The sequence below is a fragment of the Rhinolophus hipposideros genome (genome assembly GCF_964194185.1).
Source record: "Rhinolophus hipposideros genome assembly, chromosome: 18".
In the NCBI taxonomy this organism is placed as follows: domain Eukaryota; kingdom Metazoa; phylum Chordata; class Mammalia; order Chiroptera; family Rhinolophidae; genus Rhinolophus; species Rhinolophus hipposideros.
This window is the reverse complement of record NC_138064.1, coordinates 17,308,606-17,335,853: the sequence shown is the minus strand read 5'-3', so window position 1 is coordinate 17,335,853 and position 27,248 is coordinate 17,308,606. Positions and strand designations below refer to the sequence as shown.

At 39.0% G+C, this 27,248-nt stretch overlaps 1 protein-coding gene and 1 pseudogene across 5 annotated transcripts in view; one reads left to right on the top strand and one right to left on the bottom strand.

The window, feature by feature from the left end:
• Positions 1 to 27,248, top strand: part of KLHL7 (kelch like family member 7) — a 62,089-nt gene that overhangs the window by 14,536 nt on the left and 20,305 nt on the right. For all 4 annotated transcript variants that reach the window (XM_081079922.1, XM_081079925.1, XM_081079923.1 and 1 more), the window contains exons 2-7: positions 10,442 to 10,544; positions 11,452 to 11,545; positions 11,824 to 11,948; positions 15,590 to 15,765; positions 18,077 to 18,251; positions 22,119 to 22,261. In XM_081079922.1, the coding sequence (XP_080936048.1) occupies positions 10,442 to 10,544; positions 11,452 to 11,545; positions 11,824 to 11,948; positions 15,590 to 15,765; positions 18,077 to 18,251; positions 22,119 to 22,261 (816 nt within the window). The remainder of the gene's footprint in view (positions 1 to 10,441; positions 10,545 to 11,451; positions 11,546 to 11,823; positions 11,949 to 15,589; positions 15,766 to 18,076; positions 18,252 to 22,118; positions 22,262 to 27,248) is intronic.
• LOC308510226 (ornithine decarboxylase-like) lies at positions 181 to 4,147 on the bottom strand (annotated as a pseudogene). The gene is made up of 4 exons: positions 4,084 to 4,147; positions 3,317 to 3,707; positions 2,504 to 3,049; positions 181 to 616 (listed from the first exon to the last, which is right to left on the bottom strand). The product of its transcript is annotated as an ornithine decarboxylase-like (transcript).

Below are 27,248 nucleotides of genomic sequence, written 5' to 3'. Positions count from 1 at the left end.
TCAAATAGTTTCCATGGGAACACAGATAAGTGTGACCCCATCTCCTAGTCTTCCCTATTGTTCCATCTGTGCCAACCCTACTGACAAAGACATTTCAAACCTAGCAGTAATGAAGTGAAATGGTTCCCCTAAATCCCTTAAATCAAGCTACACTCGCAGTCAGAGCTCCAAGAATGGCATCTATGCATTAATACCAGCTGAAGCACAGGCTGCTGGGTGGTGTTGCATCCCACTCTCCCAGGCACGAGACACACATAGAATGCTGACACTTGTTCCCCCACTTCGTGGGGGAAATCACCGTTCTGGGTTTGCTGCATCCATTGCCATGTTGGCCCTGACATTACAGAGTAGATAGTTGGCCTCTGGAATCCACTGAAAGTAGAAGTGGTAGCAACAATGTAAGCACCCATGTTTTCAAAGAGCCTCCAGTCACCCACATGCATCCGGGGCAAGTCCCCTCCGCAGCAATGTGCGGGAGGGGAAGCCATCACACGTCAGTCCCCTTGTGCTGGATGAGTACACTTCTCATCTGGTCTGGGCCTCTTCTGCAGAGGGGTTTCATGTGGGCGTGATCATAGAGGATGCAATTAAATGTAGGGTTTCCGGGCGGGAATTCCTTCCCACCTTTTCTCGGGATTTTTTTTTTCACTTTCCAGTTCCTGAATCCCGAGAAAAGTTGGTCGGGAAATTGGGAAAATCGGCTCCTTGAACCCAGTAATATCCACCATGGGAAATAAACTTACAGTGTATCTCTTAGACATTTTTCCTGTTTATCGCCATCTGAAGTTACATTATGTTACAATGTTACCTGTTACCAGACAGGCACGTGCAATACCAGAATCAGATATCACATGACCAGCTAATTTTGGCTCTTGTAAATCGAGCACATTTGATCATGGAGAACAGAAAACAGTTTGTATTTGCACAGAGTAATATTTATTTTTCACAATTCATTTCTCAGCATTTGACTACAAAGACATCTTCAGGTGAACTAACTAAGGAAATCGAAGGTAGTTCCTTAAGATGACATTGTAGTCAAATCCTGGGCTGTGAAAATAAATACTTCTCTGTGTAAATACAAACTGTTTTCTGTTCTCCACGATGAATCATTTTCACAAAGTGACGGCTGATACTACTAACTACATTCGATCAGTTTGTTTGTGGCTGACGATTGTGATGTATGTGAGTGGCTCTCTCAGCTCCTGTGGGTAAGTCAGTCTATTTAAAAACAACTTGCACTGCTAATATTTTATTCCAATATTACAATAATTTCCAATCTCATATAATGTTTGGTGGCACTTTTTAGTTATAAGTATTCGCTGCACAATATAGGTCTTTCTTAATTTTTTCTTAATGCTTTTAAAGGAAATAAAATTTGAATTGGTTAAACGCAGAAATAGAGATCTCGTGTCTCTCACAAAGGACTTGAGCAGCATTAGTTGTCTGTGTGAGATGGAAGAGGGTGAATTTTTTGCCTTGTCAAGTAAGAAGGAAATTGCACGGTTGGCGAAGTCACTAATGGAAAGACTTTTTAAAGGAACATTTACAGCAGAAGAAGTTCCAAGAGAAGAAATAAAGGATGTCTTACAGAGAGTTCTGACATTAAATCAGAATCTGATCTGAAGTGTGAATTGACTAAAGCAATACCGATTTCGATATCAATGCCTAGCCCTCTGCATGCAGACACAATATTTGCTTCTCTAAGGAAGGAAATGAGCTTATATGACGCAACGCATTCTCTCACTCCCAAACTGAAGATGCTTTGAGACGCACTCATAACAATTCGACCAACGTCTACAGAAAAGGAAAGAAATTTTTCCACATCAAGTATGTTTGTTACAAAGCGAAGATCACGATTGTCTGATCGGGCAATTAATGCTCTATGATTCTTAAAGTTTCGTTTTAAAAATGACAAAAACTATTTGAAGTATGTTTCAAATTTTCAAATGAATAATTTGTTATCTATTAATGTTTAATTTAATAAATAAAATATTTAAATAAGATTGGAATGTTAATACATTGTGTGATGTATGTAAAAACTCACTCTATACTGTAAGGTTTGGTTAAATAAAGTTTGCATTAATTACACTGTTTATATTTTGAGAAAACCTGAAATATAACAGAAACCTAGCCAAAATACCGTAGTGACCCCTGTTTAGCGCTCAGGGCAAGAGATGCACTGGTCATGAAATTCTGATCGACCTCCATTTAGGAAATTTTATTTACTCAAGTTTTGCGTTACCATTTACATATAGGATTGTCTCAAAACCTCTGAAAGACTGTGCCCTGGGCCACAAACCCCGGTTGCCGCACCTTCTCTATGGCTTTTCTGTTTATTCACATTTATTGTTAACAGCCATTATTACAGATGATCAACGAAAATTAAATTAAAAAGATTATTTTGGGAATTCTTGGGAAATTCTTGGGATTTCCTGTTCTCGATTCCTGAAGGTTCCAAAATGGCAAGAATTTGGAAACCCTAATTAAATGATCCGTATGCTACATCATTTGCGTAATACATATAGATTGTTTTTACTTGACTCATCGTCATCATCAGAGCCTGTTTGTTCCTTTAATATGAGTTTTTGGCAATGATATTAACTCCAAACATGAAAGCTGACACCATATAGTATCTGCCAGGCTCAGCTATGAGTGTTACTCCCGAGTCTGATGGCACATGCTTGTTCACTACTTGGTTGGTGACACTGGCAGTCACTCCCAATTTAAGCTTCACATCCTCAGATTCAGGAAAGCCAGCGCCAATATCAAGCAGGTATTGAAACCAACCTCAGCTCCCATGCCAAAGACAGCTGGCATCAGAGATGGCCTCCACGAAGCTCGCAGGATCAGTACAGCCACTTCCCACGCGGAAACTGACACCAATGACACAATATTTAGCTCTTTCACCCCTTCCAAAAGCAGTCTGCTGTGTGAGTGTGGCACCAAATGTAACACTGAGGCGACAGGTGGCTTTGGAATCATCAGTGGCAATCCGCAAAACCAGCTTTGCCTTTGGATTTGCCTTGGCAACTTTCATCAACTCGATTTCACTACCGTGTTTCCCCGAAAATAAGACCTACCCCAAAAATAAGCCCCAGTCAAGATCGTCAGCTAGGCGAACACATTTAGTACGTTATGATGATGTTCCAGAAGATGACATGACTATTTGAATAAATGTAGGTTGATGTACATGGAAAAAATAAGACATCCCCTGAAAATATGCCCTATGTGTCTTTTGGAGCGAAAATTAATATAAGACTCAGTCTTATTTTCGGGGAAATACATGTAAGATCCAGTCTTATTTTCCAGGAAACACAGTATCAAAAGTGATCATCTGGACTCCGTTATTGGCAGCGTATCTAATCTGAGACACTTGTTTGCCAGGATTTGTGTCGATCATCCTTTTCTGGAGACACCCCCCAAGACTCTGCCCCAGTTGTATTTCAGCCTTCCTGCCACAATCACATCCTGTCCCAGTGGCAGCGGGGTCTTCACTCTGGTCCTGCTACCCTTGCATTTGACTGCATAAAACGGGGTGACCCGAGGCAGAGCTTTTAAACCATTTCAGGATGTATGTTTCTGTAGCATGTCACCCAGGCCCACAACGTAGAAGGCATCCTTATCATTGGAAGAAGAAACTTTATTAATTTTTTGGTCCAGAATGTCTTGAGCAGTAAAGCCTTCCTCGAGGAAATGGCAAACTCTTCCTTCTTAAAGCTGTTCATGTGACTGTCCTTCTTCTGAAACACAACAAAAAAGAAAACCAAGAGATGGAATTTAAAGCAGTTATTGCCAGCTTTTCACAAAGGCAGTTCTCCAGGAATTCCGGGTCCCACTGAAGATGGGTGTACCCTCAATGCAGGAATATCCGTGGAGGGCAGGGGCGCCTCATGCCGACCCCATGGAGCGCGTAGGCCCGCGGGTCTCCCTCCCTGCCTCCTGAAGGACCACCGCCAGAGGTGGCGCCTGGTCCACGCTGGCAGAGGGGCAGCGGCTGAGGCTGAGGGTGCAGACCAAGGGTGAGCCACCTTTGTAGCAGGCACGGAACAGAATTTGTGGCTTTGCATTGTCTCTCGTTCTAACCCTTCCGGGGGTTCTGCTCCTTTGTGTCCCCATTTTGGTCGTATCTTGCTGTTAAGTTCCTCATATCAGTTAATCCTTTCTCTTTTCTATTTGTCTCACCTAGAGAATGACCTTTAATAGATTCCTCTGAGGCCCATAGGGACCAATATGGCCTATATACAGTGTGCTCCTCAAAACCTTGCCTTTTCTCATTATTTGGTTTTTGCAGGCCTTGGAAACTTGGTGGTAGCAAACGCATTCCTTTCCGTTACTTATTTGTGTCAAAATGGGCTGTGTCCCTTTGTTCCTTGCAGGCAGCCCCAGTGGAGTTGTTAGCCTGCTTAGGTTGAATGCTTTCCTTTCAATATTGTGTAGCACTAAGGTTGTTTAGATCAGAATTGCTCCCTTTCTTTTTCTTTCCGTTTCCCTTTGGGCCCAGATATTTGTTTTGCTAACATACTTCTTCCTCTAGTGCCTTTCTTTTATAGACTTTGCTCTAGTGGAAAATGAGAGTTGCATGTTGTTCAGGATTATTCAGTTACTGCCATTTCTCACCAACCTCAGTGAGGTAATTCCAATGATGGGGAAGTCCAGCATCTATTATGACTTAGGCCTGGACTATGTCTGAGTTACGTGGCTTCCCTTGAATGTGACCTTGAATGTTCTCTCCCTTCAGGTCTTATTTCCACAAACTTCCCAGATATGTCGCACTCTAGCCTGTACCCTTCATGTCTTGCCACCCATCTGACCTTGCAAATTATTTACTATAATAAAGTCATGAATAGTCTTGCTGGTTTGTTTTCCTTTTACCTTTCAAACCTATCTGAACTTACTGTAATCACTTCTTATAACTGTCTTGGTCATTAAGGGCAGTCCTCTAATTATGCTTTTGATTTCTTACCTTTAGCTTTAAGAGGAATCTTACAAAAATGTCCTAGATCCAGGCGCTTTCTGAGAGAACCATTTTAATCTGCTGAATTCTTACTTCTCTCCCTCCATTATATCATTTTGACCCATATCACGTTCCTTGAATAAATAACAACTCTTTGGTAGTCTTATCTTTCAAGAGCAATTATACCAAAGTGTATCTCCTTTCCCTTTCAAAGCTGTTTGGCCTAACTTGTTACATGTTTCCCTTAAGGAAGGAAATCCCAGTTTTTTTCTCTATTAATATAAATGTCTTCCTTTGTTTTCCTTTCACTTTCCCACTTGCCTTTTTGTGATTATATGTATGTTTAATTAAGTCCAATGCTGTTTTTCTAGCTTTTCTGAACAAACATGGTTCCTAAAGAGGCCTTTTTAATTTTTCTCTAGCCTTTGGGTTTATTACGGCTTTGGTGAGGCTTTTTCTACTATCTCAATCCAAAAAGATGATTTACCCCCATATAATAAGGGCTCCATTTTCCTTTATCTTTTCAGCGATTTAAACCCACCACTCAACTATAGTTGAATCTACTGTCTGCTCAGGTATTTATACCCAGGGCCAGCTTGAAATCACGCTGGGAGGGACTGATTGCAGAACCTTGTTGACAAGCTACATAAATCCAAAGGTTAGTCAGTCATTCCTCAATCCTCTCCTTGGGATGCAATAAAGAGTAGAATTTGGGACAGCTGATTGCATGCCTCATACTACTGCCACTACATACTGTTAAAAGCTAGAACCTCATATGGTGCTGTGAAACCTGACTGCCTGTTGGCATTCCTTAGAGCAGAAAGGTCATTCCACCAACACATGCCTAAAATGCTTGCCTGTTTTGAGGTGAGTCTTTCCTAACCAAAGGACTCTTCCCTCAAAAGCCCCTAATGCTTGAAGGCACTAAAGCACCACCAAAGTTTCTGTCTCCCTCTGGGGTACTTTGCATATCTACGCATATGGATTTGAGGGGTCCTCTTCTACTGCTGGCTTTAAACATTTGAGAAGTAGACACAGGAGACAGGTAGACTAATGGTGACGACAGACTGGAGAACATGGCTTTAACCTGAGCATAAAACTGGGCTTCCTCTTTTTTCTCCTCTGAACTAAATTTCCCCACCCATCTGAGGTGGAGCAGCTGAGGAACCGGAACACTTCTCTCCTGCTCCAGGGGCAAGCCTGTCCCCAAGGAGGGAAGGTCCACTTTGGGGGCAGATTTATGGGAGAAGAATGAATGAACCCGGAGGCCTCGTTCTGTGTGACCGTTACCATACTCTTGCTCTTCCGCCAGTGATGGATGGAGAAAAGGACTAAAACTTCCAGTGCTTACCTTCCCCAGAGGAAGTGGGAGTACATTATGAGCCAGAAATTGAATGTTTCCCCTAAAGGGTAACAGTTATCCCAATACCATTGTTTTTTTCAATTATCTGTCTCACTCCATTTTTCAAATTAATCCTTTATTTTTCAGAGCAGTTTTAGGTTTATAGAAAAATTGAGCAGAAAGTGCAGTTTCCATTTATCCCTTACCCCACCTCCACAGTTTCCCCTATTAACATCTTACATTAGTGTGGTACACTTGTTACAATTGATAAGCCAATGTTGTTACATTATTTTTAACCATAGTTTACATTAGGGTTCTCTCTGTTATGCATTCTATGAGTGTTGACAAATGTATAATGGCATGTATCTGCTGTTACAATATCATACAGAATAATTTCACTGCCCTAAACATCATCTGTACTTCACCTTCTCACCACATTTTTGAAATATTATCTTTATCAAATTCCCACTTAATGTAGATCCTTCACATTTCTCAGGTTTATTTCTCGATGTTTTATTATTTTGTTGCTGTTATCACTTGAGTTTTTTTAAGGTATTTTCCTTCTATACCTATTTTATTAAGTGTTTTAATCATAAATGGATGTTGTATCTTGTCAAATGCTTTTTCTGCATCAATTGATATAATCATATGATTTTTGTCCTTTATTTTGTTTATGTGATGTATCACATTGATGGATTTGCGGATGTTGAACCATCCTTGTGCCCCGGGGATGAACCCCACTTGGTCGTGATGAATAATCTTTTTAATGCATTGTTGTATTCGATTTGCTAGAATTTTGTTTAGGATTTTTGCATCAGTATTCATCAGAGATGTAGGTCTGTAGTTTTCTTTTTTTGTGTTGTCCTTACCAGGTTTTGGTATCAGGGTAATGTTGACCTCATAAAATGAGTTAGGGAGTACTGACTCTTCTTCAATTTTTTGGAAGAGTTTGAGCAGGATTGGTATTAGATCCTGTTTGAAGGTTTGGTAGAATTCACTAGTGAAGCCATCTGGTCCCGGACTTTTGCTTTTGGGAAGGTTTTTAATGACTGATTCAATTTCTTTACTGGTGATCGGTCTGTTTAGATTTTCCAGTTCTTCATGGTTCAGCCTTGGAAGGCTATATGTTTCTAAGAACTTGTCCATTTCTTCTAGGTTATTGAATTTGGTGACATATAGTCCTTCATAGTATTCTTGAATGATCCTTTGTATTTCTGTGGTGTCCGTGATAACTTCCCCTTTCTCATTTCTGATTTTGTTAATTAGTGTCTTCTCTCTTTTTATCTTAGTGAGTCTAGCCAAGGGTTTGTTGATTTTATTAATTTTTTCAAAGAACCAGGTCTTTGTCACATTAATTTTTTCTATTGTCTTTTTGTTCTCTATTTCATTTAGCTCTGCTCTTTGAGTTTTTTTAATTTGTGTTTCTTAATGGCTTATTATTCACATATAGATTAGCTCATTGCTTTTCCATATTTCTTGTGTCTAGCCATCTTACTGACTTTTCATATAGTTCTACGAATGTTGAGTTGATATATCTTCTTTGTTCTTGATTTGGCTAAAATTTCCAGAACAATGCTGAATGAAAATAGTGATAGGATATGTATACCTTGTTTCAAGTTTGAAGGAGAATGCCTCTCCTGTGATGTTTGCTATTGATTTCTGATGAATGGCCTTCAGTATACAGAGATACCATTTTCTTTATTAAAGAGTCTCAGGAAATGAGTTTCTAAGTTTATTAAACATCCTTTTGCTATCTATTGAAGTGTTTCTACATGAAGTTTTTCTCTTTAACCTGTCGGTATGATGAATTACATTAATAGAATTATTTTTCTTGAATGCCCCTTGCATTCCTCAAACAATATTTGACTAATATCCAGTTGAATTCAATTTGCAAATATTTGACAGATCTATAAGTAAGTCCCAAAGGAAGAAAAAAGTGCAAAGGAAAGATGACCAAAATAGCATTTGGCAGTTAAAGAAAAAAGAAGATAAGGAAGCATAATAAATAGCATAAAAGAAGATGGCATATGTAAGATGAAACATAAGTTATCAGTAATAAATATGAAGGATTAAACTAAACCCAACTAAAAATAACCTTACATGATGAGAACTTCAGACTCAGTCACACAAATATCTATGCTGTCTATAAGTGACTAAAGATTCAAAAGCTGAAAATAATAAATACAAAGGTATGACTAATATTGGGGGACATAGAGAAATTGCAAGAGTTATTTTTCTTGATTTATCCAGTCAACATGTTACCTCTCATAATACCTGGCACTCTGTTTCTTCCCATTTTCTCCCTGTGGATACATCTCTTCCCCAGATGATTGCTGGCAGGAGGGACCTCTCTCTTTAGGTCACTCCCATTTCTGGTTGAAACCTACTGATCTATTGTAGTACAGTCAAATAAATGTACTATTTAGATATGAAAGATTTCTCCCATTCCACCCCCCATGCACATTCACATTAATATTCAGCTGGAGATTAATCTTAGACCAATACTAAATCACTGTACAAAGATCTCCCTGATTTCTCTAACTTCCTTCAGTGCCTAAATGCATTCCACTAAAACTCACTGCTGCTGACTTTGCCTTGGAAAGGTTTTTTGCTACATTTTAGCTCTACATCTTCTGGAACTTCCCATCAGCAGCCATAGATCCCTGCCCTATCTGATCTGCTTGGTATTCTGTCAGTATTCTTTTTCTTTTCCTTCTTCTTTTCCTTCCTTCCTTCCTTTCCTCCTTTCTCCCTTTCTCTTCTCTTCCTTTCTCTTAAGCAACATGATTAGCTTGTTTTGGGTGGTAACCAAATAGTTGACTTAGTTTTGCGACCTGGTAGGTATTTTTTGGTGTGGTATCTGGCAAGATCACCTGAGAGTTATACTTACTCTGAACCCCCTCCCCAAATAAAAGGAAGTAAAAATTTTAAAATTCAAGATTGGGATAACAATAGCTTTAACTGTAAGTAATCTGCGTATAATTTCTAGGCAATAATCTATAGGCTTTATTTTAAATATCTTCAAATAAGCTGTAAAAGTGAAATTTTGTTCATTCTTTAGTCCATTATTTGGGGCCCATTTCCTTTCTCATTCTAGCCATTTTCATCTTGCTTGAATTTTTATTCATGGAGTAATAAAGTAAGAAATAGTGGTGACTTATCTATCAGAAACTATATTAGTAGTTTCAGCAAAATTCTTAAAATTTGCAAAATGCTATATCCTCTGAGCTACTAAGCCATTGTTTAGATATGTGAGTAATAATTTTTTTTTACTCTGAAAATATTTGCCTCATATTCCCAGTACCTAAAAGAATGCTTAACGTTAGGTTCCAAGTTTTCTCTGAGCCTTACCTGTACATTATATTTTGAACTTCATTAAGAAATTGAAATTCTGTATGACAAAAAGCTCATTTTTAACTTGAAAATCATCTCTAAGTGTTCCAGTAAACCTTAAATTTTTTCTTTAATATTCTGTTTTCCCTTAAAATACTTAAATTTTAAGTCTTCAGTCTAGATCTGCCTTCTTTCAGATCTAGAGCGACACAATTTTGGCCTTGGTAAGAAATCACAATTTAAAGGTGGCTGCTATCCAGCTCCTGTCAGAACTGCATTTGAGAGAAGTGTTATTTAAGGAAAGTGCTGAATGGACGTTCGGTTCATCTGTATTCTGGGTTGTTTCAGTTTCAAGTCAGATCTATGAAGCCTACTTTCTTGGGAAATGCCAGGAGCACTCTGAACTTTATCAGGGATAGACAATTAAAAAAGAAATCAGTTGTTGTGTTTGAAAAACCATCAAGGACATTGCCCTTATGTCGTTTAATGTCTCCGTAAAAATTTCACCATGAGAAATACCATAGAATCTGCGTCAGGAAAAAGAAAATGGCTTCCCTGAAGTATTAGTCGACTACTTCTTTGCTGATTATAAAGGTTTACCTGACTGTTGGGAAGCTTCGTGCCAAATTTCGATACAACTAACTCATGACAGCAACTCTGTAAGTGCTTCCTAAACGGGTCGTATGTGCTGGAAAAAAGACTGGATTTAAATTGAAAATAGAGATGAAACATTTGACAAGCATGTGGTTTATATGTTTGCTAAGCCAGGCCCAACCACCCCCTTTTAATTTTATTTCTTCTCTCTTGATTAGAAAACACTGTGTGATGTAATCCTTATGGTCCAGGAAAGAAAAATACCTGCTCACCGTGTTGTTCTTGCTGCAGCCAGTCATTTTTTTAACTTAATGTTCACAAGTAAGTATCTTAAGGTCAAACATAGTATTCGTTCTATGAGAAAGATGTGGGTCTCAATGAAAATCTGCCATTTTTTCCTAATTTTTAAATGACTTAAATTATTAAGCCCAGGAAACAGTGAAGAGATTGAGCAATGGTCATGGTGATAATTAATCAAAGGAAACATGACTTTTCCTTAGTCCTAAAGGCCCAAGGTCTTTATTGATGGAGATATACTAGCTTCTACTTGAATGCCTGGAGTTTTCTTATCAACCTCAGGTTGAAAGGCAATGGATCAGAGAAATCTTATGACACTTTATCTAGCAAGTTAAAGTAAATAAAAAGGAAAAATGCATATAGCATATCCTACTAAAAAGAACCCTAGACTTGGAGTTGAGAACTGGGTCTGAATGTTGATTCCTCTACTTGGTATCGTTTTATGAGCTTTATCAGGTTATATAATGTATCTGCCTCAAGTTTTCTCTTTGGTGCTCTGGCTCCCTGCCAGGGTTTTGGGGAAGGATGAGAGCTTTGCTAGCTGGAGCTAAATATATATATACTTGTCTTTGTTCTCATAGGTTTCTTCTAGCTACTTCAAGGTATTTTGCTCAGCCCAATTTAAAGGAGTGCTACTGAATTATTTTAGGAGTTGGGAAAATACTAAATCTAGTTTTATGGCTCGCTGTTCTCTTGGGCATTTTTAAAAGAAGTACACTAATTCACTAATTGCTTAGATTATTTTAATTTAAGGCACATCTCAAGTGTGGAGAATTAATTTGCTTTTATTATAGGAATGTTGAGCTTTCCGGGGTATTTTCTTCCAGAGAGATCTCTGTCCTATTCTTCTGCATATTTCACATGTTCCTGGAATGACCTGGTTCCTCAGTGGTACTACTCATGCCATTTGTGCTTCTTCCCTTCATTTTAGCGAACATGCTGGAATCAAAGTCCTTTGAAGTAGAACTCAAAGATGCTGAGCCTGACATTATTGAACAGCTTGTGGAATTTGCTTACACGGCTCGGTAAGTTAGGGAGGGTCGTTTCTGTCGTGGAGGAACGAGGTTGGGATCTACTGTGGCAAAGCAGTGTAACAAATAGATACGTTCCAGATTCTTTAGAATGAAAAACTGCAGGGGCGGGTGGAGGGAGGGTTGAGGATCCTGTGCCATGCCCATTGAAGGACTGAGCAGTTTAGTTTTTTGCTTAATTCCAGAGGCTAGCAGGAGACATTCTACAGGAACATTATGTAAATAATAAAAAATGGTGTAGGAAATTCATATTCACTTTAACTTATTTGCAGAATTTCTGTGAATAGCAACAACGTTCAGTCTTTATTAGATGCGGCAAACCAGTACCAGATCGAACCCGTGAAGAAAATGTGTGTTGATTTTTTGAAAGAACAAGTTGATGCTTCAAACTGTCTTGGTAAGAAATCGTGTTTACGTGAAAAATCAATCAAATCTTTAATGTATAGTTTAATAAAAAAAAAAAAAGCTTGGTTATCAGTACCCTCACTTAACCTTAAAGACATTACCCACTAAAAGTTTTTCTAGTAATACATTCTAGGAAGAACTTAGGAAGGTGCGTATTAGCCTGGGCAGCAACAAGCTCTTTAAATACTGTATCAACATTTTCCAAAACATAAAATAGCTTTAATAATGAGTTTTTGTTTATCTGGGACAGGAGCCAGGCTTGCCTGTGGTGGCGGTGTGATATATGATAACATAAGCATGAATGCTTGCCTTTGTCGAAGCGCTGTGGTTACTAGGGTCTGTCGCAGATAAGGAAACTGGGGTTATGTCACCTGCTGAGGTGACAAAGCGAGGATGCGGAGCTGAGTTGGTGGGCAGGTGATCTTATACCCACCACACCGTGCTGCTCTCCACATCGTCAGATGAGCTGACTGTTGTACGCCAGAACACATAAACTCCCAGATTATATTCCATTTTAGAGCCACTACGAAAGTGCTTTGTATCTGACGTCAGGAGAAGCAGAGAAAGTTGATCAGAGTTTTCCAGAGTGTGGTGTGTGGTATGCTTTCCACTGTAAGACCAGCCTTAGGGGCACATGCATGAACATCCAGATCTTTGTAATTTCATTGTCCTACTCTCGCTGTGATTCGGAGGGGAAGAAGATCAGGGTAGGAGTGCTAGGAAAGCAGAGAGGAAGGAAAGTGGAATCAAGGACAGTGGAGAGAGGCGTGGGAATCGCGTCGATGTAAACATTTTTGAGCCACGGGAGAAGGTGAGGGGTGCTGATGACAGAAGCCAGAGGCTGGGGCAAAGGGCTCCTGGAGATGCATGAGAAGGTTTGCAGGCCTCCTGTGCCCCCTCTTTTCTAGGCTCCCCTCCAAGACAGTTTCATTACTCCATCTGGCATTGTGAAAAAACCCCACTGTGAATATAGAGAAAAAGATCTTAGAAGGCAGGTAGAAAGGAAACAGAATAAATCTTAGGGAGGGATAAAAGCCAGTCAAAGAGGTTGGGAATGAGATTGTGTCTGCTATCAGAAAAGGAACTGAACCAGATGGAGCAGGAGAGGAAATAGCTATGCAGGTGCATAAACTGATGGAACTAAAAAAAAAAAGAAAGAAAGAAAAAAAAAATAGCGATCAGTCTACATAGTGAAAAGATTCCTGTATTAGGAAGTAAAAGACCAGCCTCTAATCCCATCTATGCAGTCGACACTGGGATGAGTCCCTCCATCTCTCTGATCCCTAGTTTGAGGCTCTGTTCATCAATAAGATTATATTGCTGAGATTTATTTTCCCTTATTTAAGTAAATATTCTCACAAAATTTATTATATAAAGGGATTTTGAGAAGTTTTTGAAAGATGATGGCTTAAGTATGTTTCCTTAACTCACTAACAGTCTAAATTTCCTACTGGGGTGATTCAACTGGAAAGAAAAGCAGCTCAAGTAGGGAATGGAAGTGTCGGTAGAAAGGATCGCGTGGAACAGGGAGCAAGTTTGTGCTAACCACATCGTAGGCTGCGGGGCTTCTGAGACCTTTTAGGAGTTTTACCTCTGGACGCCTTCTGTCATCATGGATGACAAAGCTGGGAGGAAGGACAGCCTAGCAGCTAAAAGGGAGCCTGATTCTCTGGGTAAGCCTGGGGCAAATACAGGGGCAAAACCTGAGCCAAGTGCCACTACTGGGTAGGTACCTCGGGGAACTGCTGCAGCCCCGAGGTACCTACCCTGAACGTGGCTCTCCCTGATAGCGGATTGAAGAATTCCTGTTTTATTTTCATCATTTGGCATTTCTCTGCTGCCCAGAAGATCCCAATAATCTGACTTCCATGAGTGCTGAAGGAATCCATGGCAGCTGATGGCATTAGGTAAAGATCAGATGTACAAAGTAAAAGGAAACACAGTAGTTTGAGGGACACAAAAAAAATCAAGCTAAACAGCCAAGATGAATGGCTCCTATAGCCAAATTTAGTGTAAGAAATGGAAGAGAACTTAAAATAGAAAGGATGCATTTGAAGGGGGAAAACAACCATGATTTTCCATGAAATTCAATTGAATTGAAAAGTAGAATGGATGTACCTAAAAATCAAACTAAAGACCAAACAGGAAACTGCCTCATGATACAAAACAGAAATACAAAGAATTGGAAATGATTACTGAAGAGATAAAAGACATGGAAGGAAGTTACAGAGACATTAATGTGAAGTAGGAATGTCAAAAGAAACAGGTGGAGGAAAAGTGAAAAGCAATAACAGAGTCTGACTCCAAAATCCCTCTAGAACTTCGCAGTATTTTCCCGGATCTTAACCGTTGCCTTGGTCATCCCTAATTTGAACTTTGTTTAAATCTGAACTTTGTTCAGTCTTAAACCTTAAGATTAGTTTTCATAGAAACAGCAACTTTCTTTTCACATTCATATTTTATTGATCTGCATGATATTTAATTGGCTTGCATAATGGTAACAAATTCAACTGCCAGAATCTAGCCCGTAACCAAATACTGGTTATTGGTGAAAACAGCATCCCCCTGCTGGGAGCATACGTGGTCAGATGTAGCAGGCTCTCGCCCTCAACACCTTCCATGCTGTGGACTGCTCAGTGCATTTGGAAAACGACAAGTGCATGAGCAGGCATCAGTTACAAGAACCTTTATGGTATAAATATGAAAGAGTCAAAATTCATTATCTGAAGACAACATGATGTTGAAACATGGAAAATCGAAGATAATGAACTGAAAAAAATTCATCTCATGACTTTGAAGGGAGATCACATACAGTGATCAATAGTTTTATTAGAAAGGTTGGCACACTTTTTCTGTGAAAGGTGACATAGTAAATATTTTCGGCTTTGTGAGCCATGTGTCACATGTGGTTCTTAGTGCTCTCCTCCTCTTTCTTCTTCTCCCCTCTTCCTCTCTCTTCTTCCTTTCATCCTCCTCCTTCTTCCTCCCCTGCCCCCCTTTTTTTACAGCCCTTTAAAAGTCAGAAACGTTCTTAATTGCAACTTTACAGCTGGATGTGGGCTGGATTTGCAGTCTCCTCATATAGAACATTAATAACCAGTTAATAACCTCCCTCCCAAACAGAAAATAAAATAGCTAGGAAAGGACTGAATGGGAAATCTATAGGGTTTCTATGAAGAGAATTGTAATTATATTGAAAATCATAAAAAAAACAAACATCTAAACGGAGATACATGTCATATTTCTAAGTAGAGCTCCCCCAGATTGCAGAACAGTCAGCTGTCCACAAAGTAATCCAAAAATTAAGTGCAGTCCTAATTAAAATCATATCAGGGTTTGTTTGTGTGTTTTTTAAGTAGAATGTGAAAAGCTTACTTTAAAATTAATTTGCAAGAGAAAATGTTTAACAGTAGATAAGAAAAGTTTGAAAAAACGTTGAAGGGGATTTGTCCTACAAACTGTCAAAATGAGTCCCACATAAGATGGCATAAGAATAGACAAATCAGTGGAACAGAAGAGAATCCAGATTAATGAAATTCACACAGGCTCATTTTGCTGGGGTCATACTTTACCTTCAGTGTATGTTTGGTTTTTTCAGAAGTGATTTTCTGTTCGCTTTCTTTCTGTGTTTAGGCATAAGTGTGCTTGCAGAGTGTCTGGACTGCCCTGAATTGAAAGCGACTGCAGATGACTTTATTCATCAGCATTTTACTGAAGTTTACAAAACCGATGAGTTTCTTCAACTTGATGTCAAGCGAGTTACACATCTCCTCAACCAGGACACTCTGACTGTGAGAGCAGAGGATCAGGTGACCACATTCCCTCCTCCCCTTTCTTTTTCTCTGTTGTTAAAGTGTCGTGATTGATTTCTTACACTTCCTGTTTGGATACATGGCAAGGAAAAGAAACATATTAGGAGTGAATGTGTTTTTTTGCATTAAACAGAGTATTCCAAAGTCTGTTTCATAGCAAACGTAAGTCTTGGGTGCTGGTAAGGGCTGGCTGTATGCGAGAGAGGTCACTTGGTAGAGGTAAAGCGATTGGGTAGCATGGTGGGCAGAGCAGTGCCTCCCCTAAAGATGTCCGTATCCTAATCCCCAGAACCTGTGAACACGTTCCCTTACGTGTTACGTGGGACTTTGCAGATGTGCTTGAGTTAAGGGTCTTGAGATGAGATTATCTGGGTGGGCCCAAGGTAATCACAAGGATCCTTAAATGTGGGAGAAGGAGGCAGAAGAGTCAGTGTGAGAGTGATGCCAGGTGAGAATGACTTAGCCTGCCCTTGCTGGCTGTGAGGATGGAGGAAGGGGCTGCCAAATGCGGGGAAAGGCCGGGAAATGGTTTCTCGAGAGCCTTCAGGCAGCCCTGCTGATGCTGATTGTCGCCCAGTGTGACCCATTTTGGACTCTGACCTCCACAAGTGTCAGATCCGCTGTCAGATGTAAGCTGGGTGCAGGCGGTCTGGGAGTGAGGAGAGGTAGCACTTTAATACGCAGACATTCACTTAATCCCTGTTTTCAGTCTCACGTCCTTTTCTATTTTAAGGCAGGAAGTTTGTGGTAATTTGTTGCAGCGCCCATGGGAAACTAATAGAGGTACTGGAAGATCACAGGCTTTGAGTTACTTTTGTTCTAAAGATAAAAGGTGTGCACGGAGCCATGTTCTTTCGTCCAGTTTTCTTCCTGGCCCAGAGTGTTAGTTTGCAAATTCACAGGGTGGATCTGGAGGACCTGACTAGACAAAAAAAGGGAAAAACTCAGTTCTGTGATCAAAATGAACTGACTTATATGCAGTATGGAAAGGCAAGAACAAGCAACTTTAGACTGAAGAACCCTGACAGACATTACCTAGGGTTTCACATCATCAGTGAGGAGTCATGTCGATCCAGGCATCCTCAGTAGAATGTAATGACAACAGCATGTCACCTCTGTGGTCCTTCCCCACAAAAATCTATAACATCAGACAAACCCAAATTGAGGGGAATTCTATAAAATACCTGACCAGAACTCAGAACTGTCAAAGTCATCAAAAATAAGGAAAGTCTGAGAAACTGTCTTAGTCTAAAAGAAGCTAAGGGGACATAACTAAATGTAATGTGGTATCCTTCACGGGATTGGGACAGAAAATGGAACATCAGATAAAAACTAAAGAAATTGTCTAAAGTATAGACTTTAGTTTATAATAATGTATCAATATTGGTTCATCAGTTGTGACAAGAGTATCGTGCTACTGTAACATTTTAACAATTGGCTGCAGGGTATTTAGGAACTCTGCACTATCTTTGCAACTTTTCTGTAAATCTAAAATTAATCCTAAAGAAAAAGTTTATTTAAAAAAATAACTCAGGGAGATCAGAATTTAGGCTTTATTAATACCAACTCAAAATTAACTAATTTAACATCTATGTGGTAGATGTATATGTATATGAAATAATACGTTTGTTTTCAGTGTGTTTGAACCAGTGGTTTGTTAATCAGATTATGTTAATAACTTAGACTTGTTTGGTATAGTTAAATGAATGCTGCAGTATTGTTTTGAAAAACAATTCTTATATAAATATTTTGTAATTTATTTTTTATATATAGATTTTGTATATTATAAAGTTTCTGGAAAGCAGATAAGTCTATCAATTCATAAGTCAGGAATATTAGATAAAATTAAATAATAGGTGACCTTCATATCTTTTGGGATGGAAAGCCTCTTAGGAAATTAACCTGTTTTCCTGTTACCAAATGAATGTTGAAACTGTGTGTTGAACAAATCTGTTGAAACTATCATTGACCAACAGATTTTTTTTCAGTAGAAATGTACAGCATATCTCCTTCCAAAAATGAAGTGAGAGTTTGTTTTAAAAACATCATAAATTCAATATCTTCCCTGTCATTACATTATGTAGTAATAATTAGTTCTAAAAAACATATTACCTACAAGAATCACTAGAGCAGTGTGTGAACTGTTCTGAAATTATGGGCTAGTGTTCAGTGATGAAAGCAAGTATCTGAATAAAATATTGGGAATAGGTGGTTAAGAGAGTTTCCCCCTTCAATGTGAGAGTAAATATAGGTAACTGGAAATGTTCCTGCCATCAAAGAACTTTACTATGCTGTTTTTCCCCCTTAGGTGTATGATGCCGCAGTCAGGTGGTTGAAATATGATGAACCTAATCGCCAGCCATTTATGGTTGATATCCTTGCTAAAGTCAGGTTTCCTCTTATATCAAAGAATTTCTTAAGTAAAACGGTGCAAGCTGAACCACTTATTCAAGACAATCCTGAATGCCTTAAGATGGTGATAAGTAAGTTGCCTTAATATCCATTTATACCCAGAACATGTAGCCAGTTTCTCTGGGTCTTAAAACCCTTTAGAATGGATCAGACTCAGTAGCCAGGGAAAAACATTCAAGACTTTGCTCTTGCAGATAATTAATCTATTGGGGTTCTCAGCTGTTTGTCTGGAAGGGACTTAGCCTCAGCCCTTATGTTATGGGAACATGGGTGATAGAAGGTAAAAAAAGAAAATTACTTATGTTTTGTCTCCTTTTGTGTATAATAGCTTTCATGCACTTTGTTTCTAGTGTTTCATTTGTTTTATTTAGCCGAACAGTATGTTGTGATCACATTCTCTTTCTCAAACAGCTTTTCTTTTTGGGGGGCTGGGGGTGGGAGGACTGTGGGTAGTAGCTAGACTTGATAATTGTCACATTTTTTTCATTTACTTATTCTTTTTTCTTTTTTTAATTTTTTTATTGGGGAATATTAGGGAACAGTGTGTTTCTCCAGGGCACATCAGCCCCAAGTTGTTGTCCTTCCATCTAGCTGTGGAGGGCGCGCTAACTGGCCCATGTGGGAATCAAACCGGCAACCCTGTTGTTCAGAGCTCACTCTCTAACCAACTGAGCCATCCGGCTGCCCCCTTAGTTTTTCTTAACTTGCAGGCTAAGTCCCATCACATCTGTAAAATGCCAATTAATAAAATATAATTAAACAATCTGTTGTTTTTATTGTATTTCTTGGAAATATCCTTCATAGAGTCTTTCTTCTGCTTATTTCAATAGAGACTGTTTGCTCTCCAGGCCTAAGGCACATTGTCCTGGGGCTTTCCTTCCCTGCTGTCGTGGGATGTCCTTTCATCCTCTCCTGTGTTAGATACACTGCCTTCCTGGACACTAGGTCTTCCCCTTTCTATTAATAATTCTCTCTATTTGATGGAATGTATCCCCAAAGTTTCCTGAGAAAGAGTGTGTATGTGTGTATATACACATACACATATATATGTATATATATATGATCAGTAAATAGTTGGAGACTTCACCAATCTCATGTCTTTATTTTACCATGACATTGATAGTTAAACTGGGCATAGAATTATGTTGAAAATCATGTTCAGTTAGCATTTTGAAGGCATTGCTCCATTATGTATTTACGAGCTTCTACTGTGACTTTTGAGAAATCTGGTGCCAGTGTGATCTTTTTATTTATTTTTTTATTCCTCTTTGTAAACATTTAAAATCTTTTCTTGTTTTTATCCTTGATGTTTTGAAATTTCATGATAATGTACCTTGGTGTGCATTTCTTTTTTTTAAATTTATGTTGGGTATTCTCTCTCTCTTCAGCCACAGATTTCTCAGTCCTCTATTATTGGTAGTATGATTGATTATTCAGCGATTGAGTCTAATCTTTTCTCATCTTTCTTGTTATCCCTCTTTGCCTCTTTTTTCTATCTTCTGGGAAATAGCCCTAATTTTTCTTTCAATACTTTTATTTCAGCTATTTTTAATCTCTGTGAGCTTTTTACTTATTCTTTAATTTCTTATTTCATGTCTGTCATATCTTATTCTAAAGTAGCATTATGAGTATAGTGTGTTTGACGTTTTCTTATCTGTATTACCCTTGAATTTTTTTTATTTTCTGTTTCTGTTGTTCTTGAAATGTTTTCTTAAATGTTTGGTTTCATCTGTGAATCAAATTTATAAGAGTGAATTATAAAAATTACAGGGCCAGGCTGTATATGCTAGTGGGCTTCTCAGTCCTTGGGCTGAACTGCAGGGAAATCGGTGCAGGCCGACTATGGGACCCTTTACGGGAGTCCGCAGGGCCCTGACCTAGAGCGGGCACTGGAGCCCTGAGGCAGAGGCTGCAGCTGTCCTCATGCTCAGGGCTGCTACTCAAACTCTGACATGGAAGGAAATGCTAAATATCAATGATGATTTTCATCCACTCACAAGCTCTTCTCTAAACCTGTCTTCTCCCTCTCATAAAGGCCCAACACAACCTCAGGAACAGAAATGTTTTGCATGTGTTGAGAATTGTTCCTTTTTGGCCTAGGAATACTACCCATCATGTACAATTCAAAAGGTATAAAAAGGTATATAGTGAAAAGTAAGTCTCCCTGATACCTTTGTTCCCTACTCCCTCATTTATTCTAAAAGTTACCATTATTACCTTGTATATGCTTCCAAAGGTTGTCTTGAGTCTGTGCATACACAGACGTCCTTGTACACATGCTGATGTAAATTACATATATAAATATGTGTATATATGCATAAAAATAGATATTTTAAATATATAAATAATATCACAATGTATAGTCTTTTACATTTTGCTTTTTTGCTTTCCACATTATTTCTTAGAGATCATTCTATGTGTTCATACTTACCCTTCCTCATTCTTCTGAACAGCCACATAGAATATTCCCTTGTCTGGGTTTACCATAATTTTTTTAACCATTTCCCTAACAGTGAACTTTAGTTGATAAACTCCTAAAAGGAGACTTACTGGCTAAAGGGTGTGCACATTTGTAATTTTTGTGGATCACATGTATTGCCCTCCAGATAGTGTGTACCCACCCACATCAATGTAGGAGGGGTGCTGCTTCCCCACACATTTATCACACTCTGTGTTCCAGACAGTCTGATGTTGGCCAATCTGATAAGTGGAAAACTATGGTTTTAATTCGTATTTCTCTAACTGGAGCACTTGAGCATCTTTTCGTATGTTTAAGAGTTGTTTGTAGTTAGTTATTTTTCTGTAAACTGTGTTCAGATACTAATTTTCTGTTAGTTACTCGTCTTAATCTTATTAATTAATAGGGTATCTTTTATATTTGTCTTTTCTATGATTTATAAATATTTTTCTAGCTTGTCATTGTCTTGATTTGTTGTGTGGGTTTTTTTGCCATGTTGTAATCTAACTTAAATTTTTATGCAGTTAAGTCTGAATATTTTTTTCATGGCTTCTGTGTTTTTTGTCTTCGGCTTCCCCAATCTAGGCCTATTATTTTAAAGCCATCCTATATATTTTTTAGTATGTTTATGAGGTTTTTTTGCATATTCAAATATTCTATTAACGTGGAATTTACTCTAGTGTAAAATATGAAGTCGAGGGTACAATTTTTTTCTCCATATCGTCTACCATTGTTTATTGAACAATCTACCTTTCCCACACCGACTTCAAATGACACCTTAGAAGTTTTTAATTGTTAAGTGGCCCCTTGAAAAAAATCAGGGAATTGCTAAAGGATCGTATTAGATCACAATAGTTCTGAATCCTCACTGCATTTTAGACACATCTAAGACAGTGCTTCTGAAAGTTTTTTATGTGCATCTGAATTACCTCAAGACTTCGTTAAACATGCAGATTCAGTAGGTTTGGGGTAGATTCTGGAATTCAGTATTTCTGACAAACTCCCAGATGTTGAAGCTGCTGGTCTCTGAACCACGTTTTAAGTAAGAATACCAGTGACACCAGAGATTGTGATGTAATTGGTCTGTGGTAGAGACCAAGCATAGGTAGTTTCAGAGATTTCCTAGGTGATTCTAATGCACACTTAAGATTGAGAACCACTGGATTAGGAGATCTGGATTTCAGTAATTATTTTGAGAGCTATTGCTTAAAGAGCCAGATAATTCACTGGTGTGTAGTAAGTGGGTGGGGCAATCATCATGGTGATTACCGAGAATAATAAATTGGTTTGGGCTTAGACCCTTATTATTCATTTCTCTTGCCTCTTCCCCCTCACTGTTTCCTTTAATGCTGTGGAGAGATGATAGGAAAACAGTTACAGGAATAAAAGCCCTATTATATTTGGTTGTAGTTGTTTTCATTTTTTCCAAAGCACTAAAGTGCCTGAAGTCCTTGAAGAGTCACCGTGTATTTTTCTACAGGTGGAATGAGGTATCATCTCCTGTCTCCAGAGGATCGAGAGGAACTGGTTGAAGGCACAAGGCCCAGGAGAAAGAAACATGATTACCGAATAGCCCTGTTTGGAGGCTCCCAACCACAGTCGTGTAGATATTTTAATCCAAAGGTAACAAATTTTTACTCTCATTTTGTTTTTGAAAGATTGGAGCACACAGACACGCACCTACCCACAGTATAATACCTCATGCCTGTAGCGATGTCACAGTTTAGGGTGTTCTGTTACAGACTTGATGAGATACATACTTATCTTCATTTTACAAATAGGAAATGAAGGCTTGCTCAGATTTCAAATGTTTCCATAATGGCTCTGGAGAGCTACGTAGTAACTGCGATCCAAGAAAATGGAAAACCGGGTCTCCTCTGTCTTACCTCATTTTGTTAACAACTTGCATTCATTACAACTCCTTGCTTTACTTATGTGCCATTTTCAATGAAAAGCTGCTTCTGTAGCTACATGGGTTTTTTCTTTTCCTTTTTTTGTTTAGTAATTGTATTTTAATATAAAATAATATTCTAGAAAATTTGGAAAAACCTATAAAATGACAAAGACAAAAAATAAAATGATCTTACATCCAACCATCTAGAAATGATCACCAATTTCAATGTGTTTTCTAATAATACATGTTATGCCAGTTAGGCCAGCAGAGCCTGAGTCTTAGGAACACAATTTTAAAAATAGATTATTAATGATAACCTTAACACCTTTCTACCCCTTGTTTCTTAGACCTGTTTTTTGGCTGTGGGTGAGATAATACCATATTCTGCTGATACCACATGTGTTTCTGGGCAGAGCAAATCCCACAGTCCCAACAGATAGCACTCTGACCTTGCAAGTCCGTAACTGGTGTTGAATCTAAGGGTCTCTTTCATCACCTAAGGGTCTCTCTCATCACTTTGCAGGCCCCTTTCTGGTTGATGATAGATACATGACGGGTCCAGAGCATCCTGTTGACATTGGGACGCTTGTCTGATACCTCTTTCTCTGGGAAGTGGGTCCTTGGAGGCACCATGCATGACACTGGAGTGGTGATGTGCAAGTGGTAAAAACACAGGGTGGTTGTGTCAAGGCCAACCCAGATCCAGAACATGTATCAATTCCAGCGAGGGCACAGCATTGTGCCTTCAATAAAGGAAGGGTCCCAGGGTAGTTGGCCTGGTAGAGATAACTAACTGGTTCCTTCAGGGTGTGGTAACAAAGCAAAGGCTCAGGATTGGTCCGTGGTGCTGACAAAGTAGGTACTGGCCAGTAGTAGATACCCACGTTGGCCTTAGGGAGGGGGAGTTCATTAGCTTCTATGGGCGCTGGCTTGTGCAAGCCTCTGTCACTGCCACTGTGGTCACTCAGAAGCCCCTGGAGCCAGCATCACATTGGGAGGGAAGACACACATGCAATCCTGTGCGTGATTGTTAAGTACTTGGCTGCCGTGGTGGGCGCTGTGGTAGGAATTCCTATGGGACTCAAATGTGCGTCCTTTCTGGAGAGCCGTCTACGTTATCCTCCCTCAACTCTCCTGTCAGCAGTCTTCCATTCTGGCTTATTTCACGTCTACATTCCATCTGCGTAAACCATTAACCACTGTCCAAGATTGATAAAAACTCACTATAGGCTTTCCCTTCTGAATAGATAGTGGACAGCAAAAGGAAGTGCTTGAAATTTTGCCAAATCAGAACATGTTTCTTCTGTATTATCCTTCAGCACCATCTCTGAAGGACTTTAGCAGTCCACTTTGGGCTATGCTGTCACAAATGAACCACGCTCAGGTCTCGCAAATTTTTATCAGCTGATTTATAGGGACTGCCACCATCAAGACATAACCCTGGGTGAGGGAGAAAGCCTACTGGGGAAGGGCTGTGATTAGCCGGTTTGAGTATAATGTGCCTTTGGGACCTCCATAAGCCCAGTCTTATGTTTACTGACCAGGTTATTGGTTAAAAGCATGTTGTTTGTGACTTGGTAGATCAGGTAAAGCTTCAAAAAGAATTAATGCCGTGGTTGCATGGATTCCCTCGGTGTCAGACATTTGCTGTCTGTTCGTACGTAGCGGCCAGCCAGGAGCTGTTTACTGAGAAAACGGTACCTGCTCCAGAATCCCAGGGGCATGCTCTGCGGTGACATTGGGACATGCCAAGCTAAATGTGGCATCCTGGTCGGCATCCTGAGGCCCCAGGTCACAGGATAGCCTGAGGAGCTGAGCCGTACGACTCTAGCCTGTCCCACCCAGAAAGCTTCCTCCTGCTCTAAGTTTTACTTGGCAACTGCAGCTTTATGGTTTATTCAGTAAAAGTATAAAAATAGGACACTCGAATACAGGGTATGTGCCATCTGTAATATGTAGGAGCTGCTTGGGGCGGCAAGCTGTCCTTCATTTCCCAGGGGTTCTACCAACACACTGTAGATCAGGGTTTGTCAAACTTTGTCTGTGAAGGATCAGGTAATAAATATATTTGGCTTTGTAAACTAAACAGTCTCTGCCATAACTGCTCAACTCTGAGGCTGTAGTCATTTCCTACTACAGCCATACTCAGTACGTAAACAAATGGGCATGGCTGTATTCCAATAAAACTTTGTTTACAAAAACAGACAGCAGGCTAGATTTATCAAACAGGCTCTGCTGTAGACCTCTGGACATCTAGGGACTTTGAGGTGACCGACACTGTAGTCTGAGATAATTTTTCTCCTGTCCTGTCAAGCACTTGTCTTACCAAGACATACAAGATCCTTTCCACTTCCTGTTCTCCAGAACTGATCAGTATCGTGAGCATCCATCTAGGAGACCAGCATGTGCCGACCTTTGGGAAGGGGAGCTAGACCAGGGCTCCTGCAGCTGAGATTATGGCATAGAGCTAGAGAGTCAGGAGGTCTTTGAGGTCAGACCATGAAGTCGTTTGACTCTCCTTGTTAATTGGAAAGACACTCCATCTAATGGCCTGGGCAGACAGTAACAGAAATAATCGTTAGCTATATGCCAAGTTTTAGTGATTGTTTCAGTCTGGTTCAGTAAAACCACATCTGGCCCTGCAGAGTCACCAGTCTCAGGAGTTAGTTCCTCCCGTATTTTTGTAGAGAAGACCTGCAACTGCTTCTCCTTCCTTCTATAATGCTCAATGCACAGAGTAAATATACTGCCAGATAGCGAAAAGACCTCTTCAAGGAAGGCGAGTCAGGTTAGATTGATTTAATGCCATCATATTTGGGCGGTCCCTATTGGGCTGCTCCCAGCTCATCCATCTATCTCTGGTCCATTCCTCCATCTCCAAAATGTGGGCTGATTTTTCACTAAAGACATCTGGCTTCCCTTCTCAGTAGACGACTAGTTACCAGCAGGTACCATGAGGCTTCATGGTTTGTGCGATACAATCCAATAAGCAAAATGTCAGTGTACCTAGAGGGTGATACACCTGCCTATCTATTTTACATCAGGTAAGGTAAACACTGTCGACATTTCAGTGGCTGGTTAATTTCAGTGTTTTTAAATTTTTCAGGATCCTGTTGAGTCAAGAGCAGGAAATTTATAAATATACTCTTTTTTCCCAAGCAAAAACTGACATCATAGAAGGATAAATGATAATTCTACGAACCACAGCTTTCAGCTGTTGATAATAGTTATATCCCTCTTGCTTCCCAAAGCCTAACTGTGATGTTGACTTTGACAGTTTAAAAGAATTAAACCACGTTTTGATAGAAATATTTATCTTAAAGTAGATGGCTATTTTGATGTATAAAGGGACAAGGAGAGTTCTGATTTCATTAGGAGACCGTGACCATTGTTTCTAGAGTAAGGCGTATGTGGAATGACTCTTCGCACTTTAGTTTTTGGTCTGTAGTTCTAACATTTTCTTTGATTTTTTTTTTTTTTTTTTTTTTATTTAACAGTTGAAAAGAGATGCATATTCTGCACGAGCCTGGAGGTGATACTGTAACTTCAGAATTCTCATTTGATGTCTTACCTTGCTTTTATAAATGGCCCATGCTTGGTGCTATTTTGTATACTCAACCACAAATTTTTAGACTTCCAGAGGAAAAATTCAAAAAATTGAGGACATAACTGTCAATGAAAACATCCCATTTCATTAATTATCTCTATTCCCTGAAGCTAGCACCATTGGAATCTGATTACATTATTTATTAAATGTTTCTATTAGAAATATTTTGCTATAAATCTTCATCTTGAAAATCTTGCACCATTTATTATTTGTATATAATGTTTTAATATGAGTTCATTAGTCTTTATTATTTCTAATATTAAAACAATTGGGAAGTCTGATTTCATCATAAATCATTATTTACCTTCAATCTCCCAAAGTGAACATTATTTCAATATTCAATTCAAGTGGACTGCTTAATAAGTACTATATAGGAATTGTTCTACTTTAAAATTCATGAACTTAATATTTTCACTTAATATAGGAATTGTTCTACTTTAAAATTCATGAACTTAATATTTTCACAAAGGTTAAAATGGTTTTAACTATCATTAAATGGGACCTATTTTTGTGTGTCCTGTACCAGCCCAAAATGATCATTTTCATTGAATTGATCTTCAAAGGGGACAATTTAAGCAGTATTACTTAATTGAATTATCTAGAATTAAGCCAATATACCCATAAACTGTTATCTTTAGATATCATTGGTGAGAGGAGGCAAATGTTTGTATAATTGATGACTGAAAAATGATAAGAAAACCTTAGTCTTTTTTTTTTCTGCGAATTGACAGAAAAGGAAGTTTGGGTTGCTGTATTGAATTGAAATGATATTGTTCTTATCATGGTCCTTTTATAAAGCCTGCTGAGTTTTCCCTTCCACTGCCATACCTGTTTTTAAAGTTTTCGAGTGCTTAGTGATTACTGAAAGAGTTTTATCTGTATCCAGTGCTCTATTCTCTTAGTATTGGTGTTCTCATATGATAGGAAGAGAATGTCCTATGATGCCTAAATAAAAATTGACGTAATTGACCAGTTTTTATTTAGACTCTTCTTGTCAGTGAAATGATAACCTGTGAGGGCTTAGAACTTTATAAGTGTCTTGGCTCACCACTTTCACATGGGGGAGAAATAGGAGACTATCCCTAGAGAAAAGGGAATTCTGCATATTC